Below are 18547 nucleotides of genomic sequence, written 5' to 3'. Positions count from 1 at the left end.
TATCAAATTAAAAGTACACATGGATGGTTTCTCTGAAAGTTTATATTTTGTCTTTGTAAATGTCACTATAGGGCAGTGATTCTCAAGCAGAAGTGATTTTGCTCTCCTTTCCCCTCAGGGACGTTTGATGTAGACATTTTTGATGAATGACTAGGAGGTACTACTGGCATCTTGTGGGTAGAAGCAAGAATACTGCTAAATGTTTTAAAATGCACAACAGAAACCCCACCCACAATGAACAATTATCCAGCAAAAATGTCAATGGTGCCGTGGTTGAGAAACCCTTATACAAAGGAAGCAGTTGCATCTTGCAGAAACCATAATATTTAAAGTGTTATTTTGTTCATTCTCTATATTATTTAATCTAGAGCCACAAATTACTGTTGCAGTTGTTGCAAAAACATAGTAGGCAGAAACTGGAAGAAAGTCTATTTTATGTTAAGTTAAATAGTAGTTAAGTAGAGTAAAGAATTGTTCATCTTTCAGGATTTGGAACGAGACTACTGAGGACCAAACATTTGTTCTTTGTAAAATTTGTATCAATCAAACTGTTAATTGCAGCAACCACTCTACTAAATACATATGTTTGCTGTATACTATTAGGCTCCAAGAAAATCATGCAGATGAAGTGAAAAAAATAAAAGCAGAAGTAGAGGATTTGAGGTGTCTTCTGGTGCAATCACAAAAGGAGTCACAAAGTTTAAAATCTGAACTTCAGACTCAAAAAGAAGCAAATTCAAGAGCTCCAACAACTACAATGAGAAATCTAGTAGAAAGGCTCAAGAGCCAATTAGCTTTGAAAGAGAAACAACAAAAAGTAAGTAACAATAGAAAGTTATCAAGATTTCAGAAAAACGTGGTAGAATGCTTTTGGTGAAGATTTGTAAAAGATGATGGCATGCATCTCTCTCGTAATAAAAAGTATAAGGGTATCTTAAGCTGTTAAGAAGGTTGGGTCTTTCAAGATAATTCTTTTAGAAAGCCCTATAAATTGGTGGTGTTTTTAAGTTCAAATAGGAATGGCAACCCACACCAGTACTCTTGCCTGGAAAATTCCATGGATGGAGGAGCCTGGTAGGCTACAGTCCATGCGATCGCAAAGAGTCGGACATGACTGAGCAACCTCACTGATTCACATAGTCCAACTTGGGCTTTCCTGGTGGCTTAGACAGTAAAGAATCTGTCTCCAAAGTGGGAGACCTGGGTTTAGTCACTGGATTGGGAAGATCCCTGAAGAAGGAAATGGCTACTCACTCCATGGAGGATTCCACGGACAGAGGAGCCTGGTGGGCTGTAGTCCATTGGGTCACAAAGAGTCGGACACGACTGAGTGACTAACGCTTACATCTATGCATCGTCTAACTTATCTTCTATGTTATCAGTCTCATTTGTGGGTTAGCTATAGGAAATGAAATCTTGAAAATATTTTCTCTCCTTTTCTGATAGGATGCTCTGTTCTTGAGGCCATTTTGAACAGTTTAAATAATTGAAAATTTTAAAACAATTCTGGGGATTAAGAGGGAGAAAGGATAAGAGGAGGAAAGATTAAAGAAGGAGATCTCAGAGATAGTGCTGTGAAAAGAATTTGGTCTGTGGATTAATAGATTGATTAGTTTGTTCTCCATTTATCTCAGATTTTGTATTTAATTAACTGTTTTAGAAGGTGCTACTGGTTTTCTGTGCTAGCTCATGAAATTTATTGGCAAATTTTAAGTCTTTTCTAATCTTGTAACTTTGTCTTCTTAAATTCAATTAATTTCACATGGAAGCATATATTAAGTGAGTGATTTAAATAAATATTTCAGCTTAGAATTTTTAGAACAAAACATGCCTGGGTTGTGTAATGCAGATTGTTTGATTTAATGTTGCTGCTGCTGTTGCTGCTGAGTCGCTTCAGTCGTGTCCGACTCTGTGCGACCCCATAGACAGCAGCCACCAGGCTCCGCCGTCCCTGGGATTCTTTAGGCAAGAACACTGGAGTGGGTTGCCATTTCCTTCTCCAATGCGTGAAAGGAAAAGTGAAAGTCGCTCAGTCGTGTCTGACTCTTAGCAACCCCATGGACTGCAGCCTACCTGGCTCCTCCATCCATGGGATTTTCCAGGCAAGAGTACTGGAGTGGGGTGCCATTGCCTTCTCTGTTGATTTAATGCTATTTTCACAATTATCAAGATTTTGAATTCTCACACTCAATTTGGGCAGAATTGAGTTCACTTACTAATGGAAATCCATTTGAAACAGCTGGATTGTTTGTGAACACTGATTAAACACATGGTATTATAAGAGAATAGTTTAAAAGTAGTGAATCTTATGTATATTTTATATTACATGTTTCTCATATAAAGTGTCATTTTTTTAAAAATTATGTATGTTTTGGAATTTTTAGGCACTTAGTCGGGCACTTTTGGAACTTCGGGCAGAAATGACAGCAGCAGCTGAAGAACGTATTATTTCTGCGACTTCTCAGAAAGAGGCAAATCTCAACGTTCAACAGATTGTGGATCGACATACTAAAGAGCTAAAGGTGAACATGAACATGTGCATTCATATAACAGAATTCCCACTAATTCCTGTTGGAAGAAAATTCACTTAGATATATAATAATTTTGATAATGAATAAGGAATTTATTCTAATAAATAATTAGTGGATAGATGTACACATCCTCAGTTTTGAACACTAAATATCTTTACCGTATTCACTGAATATTGTCTTGAAGATTAGTAAAGAGTAGTCCATTATAAGACAGTCCTCTTAACAGAATTAAGAAACATTTTTCTTAGGCTTTTTTAATTCTGTATTGATAAGTGAGATTAGTGTTTGCTAAGTTCATAATATGACTTAGTTGACTTTCCTTTTTTAGCCCCTGAAATAGTTTATAGAAATTATGTAGTCCACATTTAATCTATAGGGCTGCCTAACATTAAAGCCTTTCCTTTTTTAAATTATTTCTTAATTTTTGACCGTATATTATTTTCTTACCCAGTTATTAGGTTTGTTACTATATGAAAATGTATTTTCCTAAAATGTGTACATTTAATTGTGATTTTTAAATTTCTTTACATAGAGTTTCATACAGTTTGAATAAAATAAAAAATCTAGTTTTTATATGTTTTGGTTGTAATTTTTATTTACTTTTGGTTTATTTATATATACCCTTTATCACCATTAAACCATGTAAGGACTGGATTTTACTCAGATTTTTTAAATCTCCTATTGGACCTATTGAGATTGTTAGCATCAGTTCAGTTCAGTTCAGTTCAGTTCAGTTGCTCAGTTGTGTTCGACTCTTTGTGACCCCATGAATCACAGCACATAGTTGAGAGTAAAAATGCAGTAACTCATAAATATATAAATAGTGATAGCCCTGTGATGATCAGTGCCTTTCTCTTTGTCTGAAACTTCTGCTCTGAATTCGTCAAATACTTCCAGTCAGTTTTCTTGAAACCATTTTTGACTTTTCCAAGGGAGTTTGTATTTTGTGTAACTGCTATACTACTACTAATTTCCTATTAGGGCTATTGGTAATCCCTTTGGGCATGTAATAATTTATTCAACAAAGCATATATTAAGGACCAATAATCCCATCAATGTTGCTATCTAGGACAGCTTGGAACTCCTTTCTAGTGGCTTATGTATACTGTCTAGTATTGTGAGCTGCCCTTTTATGTCTTGTCTTTACAAAATAGATTACAAACTACTAAAAAATTTTTGTTTTATGCTGTTCTTAGGCTTCACAGTGTTTAAAAAAAACACTTTATACAGTGATATTTACTTGTTTTTCTAATAAATTAATTCAGCCAAAATGAAACATTTGCTTAGTTGATGAAATTTTGGTTCTAGATGTTTGCTGAAGATGAATTGCTTTAGACTGTTTTCTCGTGTTTTGTTTTTTTCCCTGAAAGTAGATTTAGTTCATTTGAAATGAGGATAGAAGAATTATGTAGTTTGTGGTGGGTTTTTTTGCATGAGTGTACTTAAAAATTTAGATCAAAACTTTCTTATTAGTAAGTATTAGTGGTGTACTTTATTATTATTGCTTTTATCATTGACATTTGCTGAAGATTCATGATTTATACCTTTCTTTATCTTGTATTAGTCACAAGTTGAAGATTTAAGTGAAAATATTTTAAAACTTAAAGAAGCTCTTAAAACAAGTAAAAACAGAGAAAATTCACTAACTGATAATTTGAATGACTTAACCAATGAACTGCAAAATAAACAAAAAGCCTATGGTAAAATGCTTAGAGAGAAAGATGGAGTTGATCAAGAGAATAATGAACTGAAGAGGCAAATTAAAAGATTAACCAGTGGATTACAGGTAATCTTATATTTAATTGTGATAATGTTTTGATTTACAATAAACAGGTAGTAGTTTATTTCCACTTTTTCATTTTATTTATAATATTTGCTGAAACTCACTTTCAAATCACTTTGATTAATGTAGCTGCTAACTCCTTCAGTGACCTCTATTGTATTTGTAGTTTTAAAGTAGCATATCTTATTAAAATATAGAAGTAGTTACCATGTTATGCTTAAATATCAACGGTGTCACTTAGAAAGTATGGTTAGCTGTAGTCTCAAAGTTTCTACAGTTGGAATATTTATCATGTGTTTTGTTTGATACTTTTATGCTTATTTAATGTAAAACTGTATCTTGTTTTTTAGGGCAAACCTTTGATAGATAACAAACAAAGTTTAATTGAAGAACTCCAAAAGAAAATTAAAAAGCTAGAAAGCCAACTGGAAAGAAAGGTGGATGAAGCAGAAATGAAACCTATGAAAGAAAAGGTATGTGAAGAGATGTACTGATATGTTTCAGGGAGTGATAGTTAAATGTGTAGTTGAAGACTAGATAGCTTGTTGATCTGTGGACCTGATACACATACCATAAGTGGTACTGGGTAACATAGAGATGTTCAAGACAAGTGTCTGTTCTTTAAGAATTTACTAGTCTACTTGAAGAGACACCAGTAACTCTTCGTCAGAAATTACTCTTCTTTCTGACAAAACAGTACATCCAAAATCCCTTTATACCATATGTATTCAGCTGTATTTATCACTTTTCCCAGTGTAATTATTTATATAGATTGGTTTGTACAGACATTTGGGAAAGAAATCTGGGCATTTTTATCCTTCCTTCTTGACCCAGATGTGTCCTATTTAATCACTTCAGTAGACTGGATTATTATTTCAGAGTAAACAGAGGGACTTGGATATATTCAGTGTTTGCAGTAACAATCAATAACCAACCCACTCATAAATTGATTGTGTAGTGTGAAAAATAGCTTGACATTTTCTTACAAGTTAACTAATAAACTATTTTGTAGTAAAAAAATTACTGATAGAAATAATCCAAAGAAGAACTCAAATAGGCTAAAATCCATGTAATTAAACTTGTAAATAATTTGTTATTACTTACAGAGTGCCAGAGAAGAAGTAATTAGGTGGGAAGAAGGTAAAAAATGGCAAACCAAAATAGAGGGAATTCGAAACAAGTTAAAAGAGAAAGAGGGGGAAGTCTATATTCTAACAAAGCAATTGACTACTTTGAAGGATCTTTTTGCCAAGTGAGTTTAATGTAAAAGTAATTAATTATGTATACTTTTTCATTTACCTGAAAGTTATATAGTTTTTGTGTACTTGCTAAAATGAGAAATACTCTAGCTTTATCATTTATTATCTATATTTCACTTTTAAAAAAAATATGTGTTAAATATATTTTAACAATTTCTAAGTGGAATTTCTTTAATTTAGCTCATAGCAAATAGAGAATGATCTGGGTTTTGTACATACATACATCTTATAATAAGGAAGCTACAATTTAATAAATTGAACAGGCCAAACAGTGAATGGTAAGTTTTCATGATTCTGTATTAAATCCCACAGAGCTGATAAAGAGAAACTTACCCTGCAAAGAAAACTAAAAACGACTGGCCTGACTGTTGATCAGGTTATGGCAGTGCGAGTGTTGGAGTCAGAAAAAGAGTTAGAAGAATTAAAAAAGAGAAATCTTGACTTAGAAAATGACATATCATATATGAGGTAAGCTAATACATTAAAATGAAGAAGCATATAATAAACCATACATACACGATAAGTGGTACTGGGTAACATAGAGAAGTTCAAGAGAATTCTTTTAGGAATTTACTAGTCTACTTGAAGAGACAGCAGTAGCTCTTAGAAATTACTAAGCATGGCCCTGCACATCAGAACTAGACCCAGTTTCCCCCACAGTCAGTCTCTCGTATCAGGAACCTTCCAGAAGCCCCTTATCCTTATCCCTCAGAGGGCAGACAGAATGAAAACCACAATCACAGAAAACTAATCAAACTGATTACACAGACCATAAACTTGTATAACTCCGTGAAACTATGAGCCATGTCGTGTAGCGCCACTCAAGACAGACAGGTCAAGGTGGAGAGCTCTGACAAAGCATGCTCCATGGAGAAGACAATGGCAAACCACTTCAATATTCTTGCCTTGAGAACCCTATGAATAGTATGAAAAGGCAAAAAGATAGGACACTGAAAGATGAACTGCCCAGGTTGGTCGGTGCCCATGTGCTACTGGAGAAGAGTAGAGAAATAACACCAGAAAGAATGAAGAGACAGAGCCAAAGCAAAAACAGTGCCCAGTTGTGAATGCGACTGGTGATGGAAGTAAAGTCTGATGCTGTAAAAAACAATATTGCATAGGAACCTGGAATGTTAGGTCCATGAATCATGGTAAATTAGAAGTGGTCAAACAGGAGATACAAAGGATGAACATCGACATTTTAGGAATCAGAGAACTAAAATGGACTGGAATGGGTGAATTTAACTCAGATAACCATTATATCTACTACTGTGGGCAGGAATCCCTTAGAAGAAATGGAGTAGCCATCATAGTCAACAGGAGAGTCCAAAATGCAGTACTTGGCTGCAGTCTTAAAAACGACAGAATGATCTCTGTTCATTTCCAAGGCAAACCATTCAATATCACGGTGATCCAAGCCTGTGCCCCAACCAGTAACGCTGAAGAAGCCAAAGTTGAATAGTTCTATGAAGACCTACAAGACCTTTTAGAACTAACACACAGAAAAGATGTCCTTTTCCTCATAGGGGACTGGAATGCAAAATTAGGAAGTCAAGAGCTACCTGGAGTGACAGGCAAGTTTGGCCTTGGAGTACAAAATGAACCAGGACAAAGGCTAACAGAGTTTTGCCAAGGGAACACACTGGTGATAGCAAACACCCTCTTCCAACAACACTAGAGAAGACTTTACACATGGACATCACTAGATGGTCAGTACCAAAAACAGATTGATTATATTCTTTGCAGCCAAAGGTGGAAAAGCTCTATACAGTCAGCAAAAACAAGACCGGGAGCTTACTGTGGCTCAGATCATGACGCTATTGCCAAATTCAGACTTAAGTTGAAGAAAGTAGGGAAAACCACCAGACCATTCAGGTATGACCTAAATCAAATCCCTTATGATAATACAGTGGAAGTGAGAAATAGATTCAAGGGATTAGATCTGATAGAGTGCCTGAAGAACTATGGACAGAGGTTCATGACATTGTACAGGAGTCTGTGATCAAGACCATCCCCAAGAAAAATGCAAAAAGGCAAAATGGTTGTCTGAGGAGGTCTTACACATAGCTGAGAAAAGAAGAGAAGCGAAAGGCAAAGGAGAAAAGTAAAGTTATACCCATTTGAATGCAGAGTTCCAAACAATAGCATGGAGAGATAAGAAAGCCTTCCTCAGTGATCAATGCAGAGAAATAGAGGAAAACGATAGAATGGGAAAGACTAGAGATCTCTTCAAGAAAATTAGAGATACCAAGGGAACATTTCATGCAAAGATGGGCTCGATAAAGGACAGAAATGGTATAGACCTAACAGAAGCAGAAGATATTAAGAAGAGGTGGCAGAAATACACAGAAGAACTGTACAAAAAAGATAATCACGATGGTGTGATCACTCACCTAGAGCCAGACATCCTGGAATGCAAAGTCAAGTGGGCCTTAGGAAGCATCACTACAAACAAAGCTAGTGGAGCTGATGGAATTCCAGTTGAGCTATTTCAGATCCTAAAATATGATGCTGTGAAAATGCTGTACTCAACATGTCAGCAAATTTGGGAAACTCAGCAGTGGCCACAGGACTGGAAAAGGTCAGTTTTCATTCCAATTCCAAAGAAAGGCAATGCCAAAGAATGCTCAAACTCCCGCACAATTGCACTCATCTCACATGCTAGCAAAGTAATGCTCAAAATTCTGCAAGTGAGGCTTGAACAGCACATGAACCATGAACTTCCAGATGTTCAGGCTGGATTCAGAAAAGGCAGAGGAACCAGAGATCATATTGCTAACATCTGTTGGATCATCGATAAAGCCAGAGATTTCCAGAAAAACATCTAATTTATTAACTACGCCAAAGCCTTTGACTGCGTGGATCACAACAAACTGAAAAATTCTTAAACTGATGGGAATACCAAACCTCCTTACCTGCCTCCTGATAAATATGTTTGTAGGTCAAGAAGCCACAGTTAGATCTGGACGTGGACAACAGACTGGTTCCAAATAGGGAAAGGGGTACGTCAAGGTTGATATTGTCACCCTGCTGCTTTAACTTGTATGCAGAATACATCATGAGGAACGCTGGGCTGGAAGAAGCACAAGCCGGAATCAAGATTGCCAGGAGAAATATCAATAACCTTAGATATGCAGATGACACCACCCTTATGGCAGAAAGTGAAGAAGAACTAAAGAGCCTCTTGATGAAAGTGAAAGATAGTGAAAAAGTTGACTTAAAACTCAACATTCAGAAAACTAAGATCATGGCAGCTGGTCCCATAACTTCATGGCAAATAGGTGGGGAAACAATGGAAACAGGGAGAGGCTTTATTTTGGGGGCTCCAGAATCACTGCATATGGTCACTGCAGCCATGAAATTAAGACGCTTACTCCTTGGAAGAAAAGCTATGACCAACCTAGATAGCATATTAAAAAGCCGAGACCTTACTTTGCCAAGAACGGTCCGCCTAGTCAAAGCTTTGGTTTTTCCAGTAGTCATGTATGGATGTGAGAGTTGGACCAATAAGAAAACTGAGCACTGAAGAATTGATGGTTTTGAAATGTGGTGTTGGAGAAGACTCTGAGAGTCCCTTGGACCGCAAGGAGATCAAACCAGTCCATCCTAAAGATAGTCAGTCCTGAATATTCATTGGAAGGATCTGATGTTGAAGCTGAAACTCCAATAGTTTGGCCACCTGATGCGAAGAACTGACTCATTAGAAAAGACCCTGACGCTGAGAAAGATTGACGGTGGGAGAAGAGGACGACAGAGGATGAGATTGTTGGATGATGTCACCGACTTGAATGATGTGAGTTTGAGGAAGCTTTAGAAGTTGGTGATGGACAGGGAAGCCTTACATGCTGCAGTCCATGGGATCTCAAAGAGTCAGAAACGACTGAGTGACTGAACTGAACTGAAAATAAATGTGTTTTATCTTAAGCTTGAGTTCTGGTGATTCTTTTCCGATGTGAGTAGAGATGTTTCTGGTTCTTTTTACATCACATAATACGGATTATATTTTGAGCTTCTGAACATTATATTCTGAGACTCTGGATCTTGATTGAATTCTCTGGAAAATGCAGTATTTTTGTTTTAGCAGGTCTGGATAGGCTCAGCCCCATTTTCTAGCCTGCTTTCTGTGGGCTGTGGTTCCAGTACCATTTTCAAAACTTTCATAGTGCTCTTTAGCTTTGTTCTGCCTGAGCACGTCCCTATTGACAGTCTGGTATGTTGGCTGTCTTCTGTTAGGTCAGTTCTCATGTTCTGATTAGGATCAGATGCATACATGCAGGCTCAGGGGTGAGCTCAGTACTTCATTAACTGCTTTATAAGATTCCTTTCTAGAGCTCTTTTCCTTCTGTGATCTCACTGATACATACGGTTTCCTTCAGGCTCCCCTTTTTGGTTGTTATTGTTTCGTCACTAAGTCGTGTCCAGTTCTTTGCAACCCCGTGAAATGTAACCCACCAGGATCCTCTTTCCGTGGGATTTCCCAGGCAAGAATACTGGAATGGGTTGCCATTTCTACCTCCAGGAGATCTTCCTGACCCAGGGATTGAACTTATGTCTCTTGCATTGCAAGCAGATTCTTTAATGATGAGCCACCAGGGAAGTGCACCTCAGCTGTTGTGCTCTTGTCTGCATCTAAGCCAGCAGCTCGAGAGCAGAAAAGGGGACATGTGGTGGTGGGGTCCCTACTTTGCGTTCCCTCTTTACTAATCACAGCTCTACCAATTGGAGAAGATTCCTCTCCCTAAAAATTTTGGCTCCTTTGAATTTCCTTTGCAGCCTTTCCCACCGCTGCCTTGGGATTGCCTGAGGGTTGAGACAGGAGCGTGCATAGGAGAGAAAAATAAGGAGGGATTTTTGCAGTGCCTAAGAGTATTAAGTGTTCTTAAGTGCCCTTGCTCCTGCTGAAGCTAGAACTGGAAGCCTTGCTGGTGCTCATCTTCATGTTTCAAGCTGTGTTGTATTGAGGCTAGGAAATACTAGAGGAAAGGAAGAGGTAAATTCATCACCTGTGTGCTGATATTTCAAACTGCAGAACTTTGTCCCAGTCTGTAAAATATTTACTTTTCAAAGTCCTCATGAGCTACCTACATTCCATTTGCTTCCCTCTAAATGATTGTTTCTTAAATTCTTCAGAATTTTCCTCAATGGTGAAGAACAAAGTGATTGAAATTTTTTTCTTCGTTTTGACACTTGTTTATAGCCACTGTCTGGACCTAGCTTCCTTGTTTTTCTTAGTCTAAGCATATATTCAGAATAAAACCAAATCCTTTTATTCTTCTTTGCAGTTTTCAGAAGGATCAAAATATTTTACTTTTGAAACTTTCTAATACTTTTAGATATTTAATAGCTTCTTTTCTAGTATGAATAGTATGACTCTATGTAGGCTGAAATAATTGAGAAGACTTTATAAAAGAGAACTTCAACTTGTCTTCTCTCTCAGTTCAAGTGTGAATTTCTGAATTTTATGAATTACATGTAGCTATTAAAGGGAGAAAGGACATTCCAAGAAAACAGAACCCTAGCAGAGACATAGGGCAGAAGTGATCTTTCTTGTGTGGGTAAGAGTGGGTGTATTTTCCTCAGTAAGGGAAAACTCCTGGACAGTTGTGTTGAACAGATGTGATTGTGCCAGATAGTAGAGGGCTTTGTACATCATGCAGATGAGTATAGACTGAAAAAATAGATTATCTGGCACCACTAAGAACCTATTAAAATCCTTGAAATTTTTGAGAAGCACTTGAATGTTATGAAATTATTATGTAATGTTTTAAAAATAGTAGGTATTTTAATTCAGCTGTCATACACAATCCCAAAATAGATGTATGTTCTTTACAAAAAGAAATGCATTTCTTCAAATCAAAATACGCTTTTTAACTCTTACTTTAAAGGAGACCAGCCATGAAATCCTCGTAGAGGATCATTTTATAGGATAGTCATATCCCAATTTAATTTTTGTACAGTTTTGAAGTTTTGTAGAATTTAAAATACAGTGTTAAAAATATATTTTTCTATATTTTAATGTAATAAAACAGTAAAGAGTTGGCAGTTTGAATAATAAAGAGTCTGTGATTATTGTTCATAGGACTCATCAAGCTCTTCCTCGAGATTCTGTTTTAGAAGACTTACGTTTGCAAAATAAATACCTCCAAGAAAAACTTCATGCTTTAGAAAAGCAGTTTTCAAAGGATGCATATTCTCGGCCTTCAGTAAGTGCATATCTTTTCATTGTTTTAATTCTAAAGTTTAAAAGTGAAAAAACTTCTGCCTTTATCTGGCTAGAAATAGTAGATCCTTCTCATTAATATTAATATAAATCCAGCTTTTATTTTTACTTGGTAAAGATATATGTTAACTTCTTTAATTCTTTTACGTAATATAAATTTGTGGTTCTTATGCTTTGCATAAAACTTCATTATAGATGATTTCTGTAGATTTTAAATGTAGTTATGAGGTCTGTTGTGACAAGAACACATAGATAAATTAGGAAGCTACATTATAACATTGTATCCATCTATGTGTGTGATACATTTCTAGTGTGTCTTTATAAAGTCTCATTAATGTAGAATTATTTGTTGTATCTTATTTTAAAACACTCGTGTGTATATTTTTATTATTTTTTTCCTTTTCTTTTCCTGTTTCTTTTCTTCTGTCTGCTTCAAGCAGAATCTGTTACGTGACACAACTACGCTTTCTCCTCTTGCTGCCACTGTTAGTAAATACAGGCATAATATTTTTCACAAAAAGAACACTTTACATAGGAACCAAAACAATCGCATAACAGCACTCAGAGTTAAAAATAAGAAAGAAATAGATGTTTGTGCCAACTTACATCATCAGGTACCTAGACATAATCTGCAGTATTACAGTAATGAAGAAAAACACAAAGCAGAAGATATTGTAGATCCTACGGAGTTAAATAAATCTGAGTCAAGAACAAACAAAACATCAAGTCCATTTAGGTCAACTGAAGGTTCCTTGACTGATTTTAACCCCAATTTTGAAAATGATCCAAATCCTAAAGTTCAGAAAATTAATCAAGACTGTTGTGAAAATGATGAGCAGGAAGATAAAAACAGGGAAGAGAAAGCTAAGCAAGATGAGAAAGAAAAGGGACACATAACTGGAGAAGGGAGTCACAGCAAGCACATGGATTCAGAGGAATCTTCTGGGGAGGACCGTGGCTGGGCCACAGGGTTGGCTGCACTGAATCAGTGTGCTGAGGAGGATGCTCAAGCACTCTGAAACCGATGCGCCAGTCCAGCCAAGAAGTGAAGTGGCCCAGGTTTGAGTGCATGGCAGTCCTTTATTTCTCTGTTGGCTGAGTGTCCCGATAGCAAGTAGCATATGCATATGGTACAAATGGAAACAAATTGTGTCAGATTTGTAAAAAATATTAACAGTTAATAAACTTCTTAAACCCCAATATTTGACTAGTTCTTACTAAAACTTAGTGGTCGTGCATTTCTCTAATTCATTTTAGTATTCTCTGTTTTACTACTGGTATTCACTTTAAAAAGATTGGATAACAGAATAACAAAAATAAGGCCCTTTAGAAGTGTTTGTTCTACCTTAGAAATTCCTAATTCAGCATGTTGTAAAATCTCACTGCAAGTCAAATTTCACTACAGGGAATAATATCGATAAAAATCTGTTAGGATGCTGTGTAACATTCTAATATACATAGCTAGTTCCTTTGATGATCTTTTTGCCGTGTATTATAACACATACTTTTTTATATAATGAGAAAAGGGAGTTTATATGTATTGCCTAGGTATAGTTCTCACAATACTCTGCAGAGAATTATTTCTGTTTTATGTGGGAAGCTTGGAGAAACATCTCTAGTGATCAGGAAGATGCAGAACTAGAATTTATATGGAGGTCTAATTCTACAGTTAATGAACTTTCTACATGTGCTCTACTTTTGGTCAGTTTACATGGCAGTCCAGAGTAAGAAGTTCGTGCCGAGTTGCAGTCAAATGGCATTCATTCATTTGTTCATTCCTTTCCACCTGAGATATTCTAGCCACCTAAGTCCTCATTAAATTAGACATTTAAATTAAGAGAAAGTGGGCAAAAATGACTTAATTCTTGTTTCATTTCCTTTTTCAGGCACATAATGCTTCTTTTTTCCACTTGATAATAGGTAATTGAGAATTTGAGACTTCCCCTGCGTATTATCTCTAACTCCCATCCCTTATGAACTTGACTTTTAGCAGTGTATACCTTTTAATAAGATTCTCCTTCTACAGAACAATTTGTCAGTCTCCCCAAAAGTGATTATACACGAATTTTATTTTACTTTTATAGATGAGTTTTACTAGAATTTTTTTTCCCCAAAATTTGAACAGTCTCAGCTAGCACGTTTGTTTTCTGAGAATAGGAAGAAAAAAATGATCCACGTTCACTTATTTGAATAATTGCATCTGTATTTTAGTGAGAACTGTTGAAACAATATCTTCATGTAAGATCAGACAGAATTAGTCTTTCCTGTGGGTGAAATTTAGTATATTTTATATCTATCAATCAGGGGTACTGATTATCATTTATTAAATTGCTATTGTAGACTGAAGAGATGAAGTAAGGGAGACAGAAGAGCTCAGGTATAGGAACCTACAGCTTGCCATGTCTGAAGAGACCTTAAAAATTACAAGTGGTTGGTTTTGCTTAGTGTTAACCTTAATAATTGGGCTTCCCTGGTGGCTCAGAGGTTAAAGCATCTGCCTCCAATGCGGGAGACCCGGGTTCGATCCCTGGGTCGGGAAGATCCCCTGGAGAAGGAAACAGTAACCCACTCCAGTATTTTGCCTGGAGAATCCCATGGACGGAGAAGCCTGGTAGGCTACAGTCCACGGGGTCGCAAAGAGTCGGACACGACTGAGCGATGGGACGGAACCTTAATAATTATAGTTCGAGAAGGCAATGACAACCCACTCCAGTACTCTTGCCTCGAAAATCCCATGGACGGTGGAGCCTGGTAGGCTGTGGTCCATGGGGTCGCACCGAGTCAGACACGACTGAGTGACTTCACTTTCTTCACTTTAACCTTAATAGTAGTAGAACCAGAATGTAGACTTGGATTATCTGACAAAGTAGGAACGTATTGCTGTAGTTTACTGACACCATGAAACATGTCTGTCTTCTTTTGCTTGTCACTGTGTATGTTCGTATGCACACACATTCTCTCAGGCAGTTAGAAATCAGGTGGATACATGCAGTGTTTCTGCCAATGTTATGCTCTCAGCTCAGAATCATAATTCAGCTAAGAATCTCTTTATTTTTCTACATCCTATTCTCTAATTTCTTTACTTTAACTCTGTTTTACCTAAGAAAACTTACTCTTTTTTTTATTTTTTTTTAACCAAAGGGTGAATGTGTCAGAATGTATTTAACCTACTGCTAATTCAAATGATATTACAGAGCCAGGTATAATAAATGTATTTATAGAATATTATAACCCACTCCAGTGTTCTTGCCTGGAGAATCCCAGGGACGGCGGAACCTGGTTGGCTGCTGTCTATGGGGTCACACAGAGTCGGACACAACTGAAGCGACTTAGCAGCAGCAGCAGCAGCATACCTTAATAATAATGTATAATATATCAGTATATAATATGATGATGATCATAATAATGTCTCCAGAATTATTGACTTGAATGTTAATCAAGCCAAGAGAATAGAATGGGAGAGAAAAAACTAAAACTGAGTGCTTTCACAAAATTATCTCATATAATGCTCTTTAACAGTCTTATAAGTGGTATCTTTACTTCTTGTAGTAAAAAGTAACGAAGCACAGATTTCTCTTTCAAATAATGTACAGTTTAGAATGAGAAATAAATATGAACATGGATAATAACCCCCCAAGGTGGATTCATGCCAAAACAAATGCAAATAAAGTGTTACTGGATTTCAGAGGGAGTGATTATTTTAGCTCCAGTAATGAGGAATAGCTTTCTAAAGGAGGAAGGAATTGAGGCACTTTTTGTAGGCTTGTGTATTCGTCTGCTATGGCAACCATAACAGAACACTGCGGAGTTGATGGCTTAAGCAGCAGAAATTTCTCACAGTTCTGAAAACCAGAAGTCCAAAATCAAGGTATCGGCAGAGTTGATTTCTTCTTTAGGCTTTGGGGAAAGGATCCCTCAGGCTTTTCTTCTGGCTCATGGATGGCTAGCTTCTCCCTGTCTCTGTAGTTACTCCCTTCTGTATATATCTATGTGTCCAATTTCGTTTTTGTGTAAGTGCATCAGACATTGGATTAAGGCCCACCCTAGTGACCCTATTTTATCTTAATTATCTCTGAAAAGGCCCTATCTCCAAATAAGGTCATTTGAGGTACTGGGAATTAGAACTTAAACATAGGAATTTGGGGGTTTGATGGGGGTTGGGGCACAATGCAACCTATAACAGGTAACAATAATATTTTATTTTGGACTGAAAGAACCACAGATTATATGTGTGGACATCATTAAATCATATTGACTTTGTTTTCTGTATTAATTTCAACAGACTGATTACCTTTTGTGAGTTTGTTTATGGTTGTTTTCTCTAGAGCTCTCCAATTTTTTCATTCTTTTGAGGAACAGTGTTCCCTTTTAGCATAGTGTTTTCTTACCCAGCGTGTCTTATGCAGCTTTTATTTGCTACACCTTAAAAATACTCCTAACTTCATTTTCCTGAAGACTTCAGGAATAGATTCAGATGATCATTATCAAAAAGAACAGGAGCTCCAGAGGGAAAACTTGAAGTTATCGTCCGAAAATATTGAACTCAAATTTCAGCTTGAACAAGCAAATAAAGATTTGCCAAGATTAAAGGTAAATTTAATATTCTTTATTATAGTTAGAAAATCTAATGCCTGAAAACCTTTTTCTCCCTACTTAATTGTTATGTTTACCATGTTAGCTTATGAAGAAGCCAGAAACTCATATTCATAAAATATGGTAGCATTTACACTTTCTACATTCATTCATGTAACACTTATTTGTTGAGGGCCTTCTTTGTATCAGGAACTCTTCTATGTGCTGGGAAACAGCCATCAGAAAAATTCTTGCACTTGTAGAGCTTATTGGAGAAGGCAATGGCACCCCACTCCACTACTCTTGCCTGGAAAATCCCATGGTCAGAGGAGCCTGGTAGGCTGCAGTCTATGGGGTCACTGAGTCCGACACGACTGAGCGACTTCACTTTCACTTTTCACATTCATGCACTGGAGAAGGAAATGGCAGCCCACTCCAGTATTTTTTGCCTGGAGAATCCCAGGGATGGCGGAGCCTGATGGGCTGCCGTCTATGGGGTCGTACAGAGTCAGACACCACTGAAGCGACTTAGCAGCAGTAGAGCTTATATTCCAGCAGGAAGGCTCATAATAGGTAAGCAAGTCCATAATAGGTAAGCAAGTCAGTATATTCTATGTCAGCTGATGTTAAATGCTAAGAAGAAAAAAGCACGGGGGGGGGGGGTGGTGTGTGTGTGGGGGGGTGGTGTGTGTGTGTGGGGGTGGTGTGTGTGTGTGGGTGGTGTGTGGGTGTGTGTGTCTCTCTCTGTGTTGGATAGGGGTATAGTTGACCCTTGAACTACGAGAGTCCATTTATATGGGGATATTTTTCAATAGTAAATACTGCTGTTTTACCTGATCCATGGTTGGTTGAATCCACGAATGCAAGACACTGCAGATATAGAGGACCTCCACATACAAGTTATACCTCCACATTGTTCAGCAGTCCACGGGGTTGCTCTTTAAAATATAGTAAGGGGAGGCCTTATTGATAAAATGATATTTTAGCAGAGAACTAGGGGACAGGTAAGGAAGTGAGTCATATAGATACTAGAAAAAGAATTCCAGACAACAGAAGTGGAAAGTTCAAATGCTGTGTGTGTGCCAAGACGATAGTTGGTGTGTTTAATTGACAGTTACCACATTTCAAAATATTTGGATTAAAAAAGTAATAAAATATTAGGGTAGCTCTTAAAATATAAAGTCTTTAAAAAATGTTTAGGATGATTGTCTCTGTTAGAAATTTTACTTTATTTTGATATTTTTAATAAATTTACTTTTGGTTTTTGAAATCTTATCCTATTTATTGGAGTCTTTTTTCTCAACTGTCTGTTTCATTTCTGTTTTTTTAACTTACAATATTAGCAACATGTTAATTCCACTGGTAATAGTATAATTAACCTATGTCCTGCTTCTTATTCTGGTTTTTACACTGTTAGAACCAGTGTCAGAAGAGCAGTTGTTTAGTTCTTTGTACCATGTGCATATGGTTCTACATATGTAATTTATGGGACAGTTAAAATCAGGAGTTCTGAACTCAAATTTATTATTGTATACTAAGGCAGTAATGATGGACAGGGAGGCCTGGTGTGCTGCAGTCCATGGGGTCGCAGAGTCGGACACGACTGAGCAACTGAACTGAACTGAAGCAATAATGTAGGAAATATATAGTTAAATCCATATAGAAAATCTCTTGTGTTAGTACACTTTACTTCAACATATGTCACAGTTCAAAATCCTCTCATTGGTAGGAAAATCCACTTGTTTACTTAAGCTTTACAGTTGAAGAGACTGGTAGTTCAGATGAATTGTTTGCCTTTCCTTATCAGTGACTACAGCTGTGTTAAACTGTTACATGTTTTCTTTAATATTCTAGAATCAGGTAAGAGACTTGAAGGAAATGTGTGAATTTCTGAAGAAAGAAAAAGCAGAAGTAGAGCGGAAACTTGGCCACATTAGAGGGGTGAGTATGTGAGAGTATGCCATGTTTGTTTTGGCTTCAGAAGGGATAAGCTGGAAGTGAGAATAAAAGGTTGGATATGTCATAGAAGTATTGATATGCCTTTACTAGTGCCTCTAGTTTCAGTTATATTCTGCTGCATGTACAGTGTAAAACATCACTTTCTCTGTTTCACGTTAATAAATTTCATCATCTGTCATATCTTACATGCTTTTTATTCCACTTGGACTCTGTACCATCTCTT

At 36.8% G+C, this 18547-nt stretch overlaps 1 protein-coding gene across 5 annotated transcripts in view; it reads left to right on the top strand.

Moving 5' to 3' along the window:
- CEP290 (centrosomal protein 290) overlaps positions 1 to 18547 on the top strand; it is a 90202-nt gene that overhangs the window by 57352 nt on the left and 14303 nt on the right. For all 5 annotated transcript variants that reach the window (XM_088836840.1, XM_088836839.1, XM_088836842.1 and 2 more), the window contains 9 exons: positions 604 to 817; positions 2385 to 2522; positions 4096 to 4317; positions 4665 to 4787; positions 5421 to 5566; positions 5886 to 6041; positions 11653 to 11776; positions 16249 to 16383; positions 18220 to 18306. In XM_088836840.1, coding sequence (XP_088692966.1) covers positions 604 to 817; positions 2385 to 2522; positions 4096 to 4317; positions 4665 to 4787; positions 5421 to 5566; positions 5886 to 6041; positions 11653 to 11776; positions 16249 to 16383; positions 18220 to 18306 — 1345 coding nt within the window. The remainder of the gene's footprint in view (positions 1 to 603; positions 818 to 2384; positions 2523 to 4095; positions 4318 to 4664; positions 4788 to 5420; positions 5567 to 5885; positions 6042 to 11652; positions 11777 to 16248; positions 16384 to 18219; positions 18307 to 18547) is intronic.

This window comes from Moschus berezovskii, chromosome 6, assembly GCF_049115385.1.
Source record: "Moschus berezovskii isolate FMDL1 chromosome 6, NW_MosBer_1.0, whole genome shotgun sequence".
Taxonomy (NCBI): domain Eukaryota; kingdom Metazoa; phylum Chordata; class Mammalia; order Artiodactyla; family Moschidae; genus Moschus; species Moschus berezovskii.
This window is presented reverse-complemented; position numbering and strand designations above follow the sequence as displayed.